The sequence below is a fragment of the Nymphaea colorata genome, chromosome 13 (assembly GCF_008831285.2).
Source record: "Nymphaea colorata isolate Beijing-Zhang1983 chromosome 13, ASM883128v2, whole genome shotgun sequence".
Taxonomy (NCBI): domain Eukaryota; kingdom Viridiplantae; phylum Streptophyta; class Magnoliopsida; order Nymphaeales; family Nymphaeaceae; genus Nymphaea; species Nymphaea colorata.
The window spans coordinates 10,639,260-10,642,192 of record NC_045150.1 but is presented as its reverse complement, the minus strand read 5'-3'; the positions used below and the strand labels follow the sequence as shown (position 1 = coordinate 10,642,192).

The 2,933-nt window shown below is 38.8% G+C and overlaps 1 protein-coding gene across 1 annotated transcript; it reads left to right on the top strand.

The window, feature by feature from the left end:
* Window positions 1-230: 230 nt before the first annotated feature.
* Window positions 231-2,933, top strand: LOC116266663 (uncharacterized mitochondrial protein AtMg00810-like). The gene is made up of 3 exons (XM_031647974.1): window positions 231-515; window positions 627-1,447; window positions 2,663-2,933. The coding sequence occupies exons 1-3, from the start codon at window positions 231-233 to the stop codon at window positions 2,931-2,933; spliced, it is 1,377 nt and encodes a 458-aa protein (XP_031503834.1).

Genomic DNA, 2,933 nt, shown 5'->3' with positions numbered 1-2,933 from the left:
CTGAGCCGGAAGACATAGAAGCAAGATGACCAGATAAACAAGTTCATAGCCCAAGACAAGAGGAACGTGTAGATCCATGGAGAACAGGAGTCAGTCCTCTTCAACAACGAAGTATAGAAGAAGAAAGACCATCACAACTTGAAGAGCCAGAAGAAGCACCCATAACACTAAGAAGATCGACAAGAATACCAAAACCAAATACCAAGTATGCAGATGCAGACAGCGCCATCATGGAGGAGATCGAGCCAACTTCTTTTGAAGAAACAAAAGATGTTAAAAAATGGCAAGCAGTAATGAAAGATGAAATGAAGGCATTGGAGCATAATGAGACTAGGGAGCTCATACCAAAGCCTGCAGGAGTAATGCCCATTTCTTGTAAGTGGGTTTACAAAATAAAAAGAAGGGCAGATGGCTCAGTTGATAGATATAAGGCTCGACTAGTCGTGAGAGGATTTTCACAACAGTATAACATTGACTTTGAAGAAACTTTTAGTCCTGTTGCAAAAAATACATCTGTACGTATTCTGATGGTCATATCTACAAGCCAATCTTGGAATCAACGGCAGATTGATGTCAAAAATGCTTTCTTATATGGAGATCTCGATCATGAAATCTATATGGAGCAGCCTGAAGGATTCAAATCTCCAAACAAGCCAGACTACGTCTGCAAGCTAAGAAAAGAACTTTATGGATTGAAGCAAGCACCCAGAGCATGGTACGGGAAAATTGCTGAATTTTTGGTGTTTAGTGGATTTCAAGTCGCCTCAGCAGATTCAAGTCTCTTTCTTAAGACCAGAGGTACGAAGCTTACTATTTTGTTAATTTATGTTGATGATTTAATTATCACTGGATATGACAATGAAGAAATTAATATCATTCGTGAATATGTCACGGTGAGATTTGAAATGAAAGAGCTGGGAGAGTTACGACACTTCCTTAGATTGGAAATTGGTTTCGAATCTAAAGGATTATTCTTAAGTGAAAAGAAGTATGCTCATGACTTACTACGTAAGTACGGTATGCTCGGTTACAAACCTATCTCAATACCAATTGATGTAAATGCAAAGCTTAGAATTGAAGAAGGATACAAGTTAGAAGATGTTACTATGTATCGACAACTAGTTGGATGTCTAATCTACTTAACATTGTCAAGACCAATCATTGCTTATGCAGTTGGTGTTGTGAGTAGGTTCATGCAAACTCCAAGGAAGCCACATTTAGAAGAAGTAAAAAGAATATTAATGTGTATCAAAGGGACTCTTGACTTTGGTATACTTTATGAAAAAAAGACAACTTGTCAAATTGTTGGTCATCGTGACGTGGATTATGCTGGAGACTTATCAACTCAAAGATCAAACACTGGATATACATTCAGTCTTGAAAGTGGTGCAATTTCATGGTGCAGTAAGAGACAGTCGACAATTTCACTATCTACAACAGAAGCAGAGTATAGAGCAGCATCTCAAGCAGCACAAGAATGTGTGTGGTTGATGCGACTGCTGAAAGACATTAAACAAGATGTGAATTATGTAGTGAGATTCTGCTACGATAATTAGAATGCAGTCAAACTTGTAGGCAATCCAGTCTTCCATGCTTGAACGAAACACATAGAGGTGGAACATCATTTTATTAGAGAGAAGGTACTCAAAGGAGAGATTCAGTTGCAGCCAATCGCTTCAGAAGATCAAGTTACTGACATTTTTACCAAAGGCTTACCAGTGCAAACATTCACCAAGTTTCGAAGAATGTTAAGAGTTCTGATAAAGAGTTGGTGATGAGGGGGAGATTGTCAGGAGTCATCACCGACTCAAGAGTCATCACCGACTCTCACGAACCATCTTGTGCCTCCTCTCTTAAGTCGGCTTGTAATGATTAAGAAAATAAATATAATAATAATAACAATAAAAGAACGTGTAGAAATCAGTGGAAGCGTCATCCACCGACTTCTTCATCCCTATAAATAGGGAAGATGGGCTTTTTGAGTGTATGTGAAAAAGAAGTGAGTTGAGTGTGCTCAATTTGTGAGCTGGAGGGTGAGTGTTAGCTCGTGTGTTCACTTTGTGAACTCGAGTGTCGAAGTTTGAAGTGTGTGCTGCAAGGGCGTTGGGTGTTTTAGTTCACTACGTGAGCGGAGGTGAGTTTTCTTGAGTCCTCTTTTGTAATGTCCAGTTTGATGATTAAATAATTTACATTTTTAAAGTATGCTTTGTCAAAGTTATTATTGAGAATCATTTTGGACGTTAAGACTCTGCCGCTTTTTCTCCACATAAATTTTGGTTTAGATTTAAGTTATATCTAGGGCCCACATTTGTTTTTCTTACATTTGTAAGTCTTAAGCAAGAATGTTGGAGAAAACTGGAGAAAGTTCTCTCATGATGAGTAGTGGGTTAGTGGAGAGAATCAAATCAGCTTTTACCTTGTCATCCATCAGAATTTGACGACCATCTATTGTTAACAATGTTTACATTCATTGTAAAAGAGAAAATAATTACTTAAGGCAGATTCGTTCATTTTTTCTGTTTTAGTTGATTGTCTATATACCTCTGTAAGTAGTTCATTTCTAATCCAAAAAGCAATTACACTTCTCCTACACATCTGCTTTCTCCCTGTTTATCTCAGCCTGCTCTGTTTTCATGTTCTGCATTTCTGGATAACTCTATAGTCTTGAGACTTTGTCACAGTTGCACAACAAAGCTCCTGGTGGTGCAGCCAAGAAGGGGAGGGTGCACTTTTACGGCAGTGGTTTGGACGATCTAAATGATTATATTCTGCAGTTCAGGTTGGAAGCGATGGCATTTCTAAGTGCAAGGGCGGAGGAACTGGTGACGGGAGGACTACTGATTCTGCAATTTTTATGTCGCCATGAAAGAATGGCACCTGATGTGGCAAGTTACGATCTTTGGACTGCATATCTCGAGCCCATTCTCAGATAA

Bases quoted from the DNA above. Each gene is read 5' to 3' on its own strand.
- LOC116266663 (XM_031647974.1), top strand. From the start codon at position 231: ATGGAGGAGATCGAGCCAACTTCTTTTGAAGAAACAAAAGATGTTAAA. The intron at 516-626 runs GTACGTATTCTG...TATATGGAGCAG, and splicing joins CTGTTGCAAAAAATACATCT to CCTGAAGGATTCAAATCTCC. The intron at 1,448-2,662 runs GTATAGAGCAGC...ATAACTCTATAG, and splicing joins CTATCTACAACAGAAGCAGA to TCTTGAGACTTTGTCACAGT.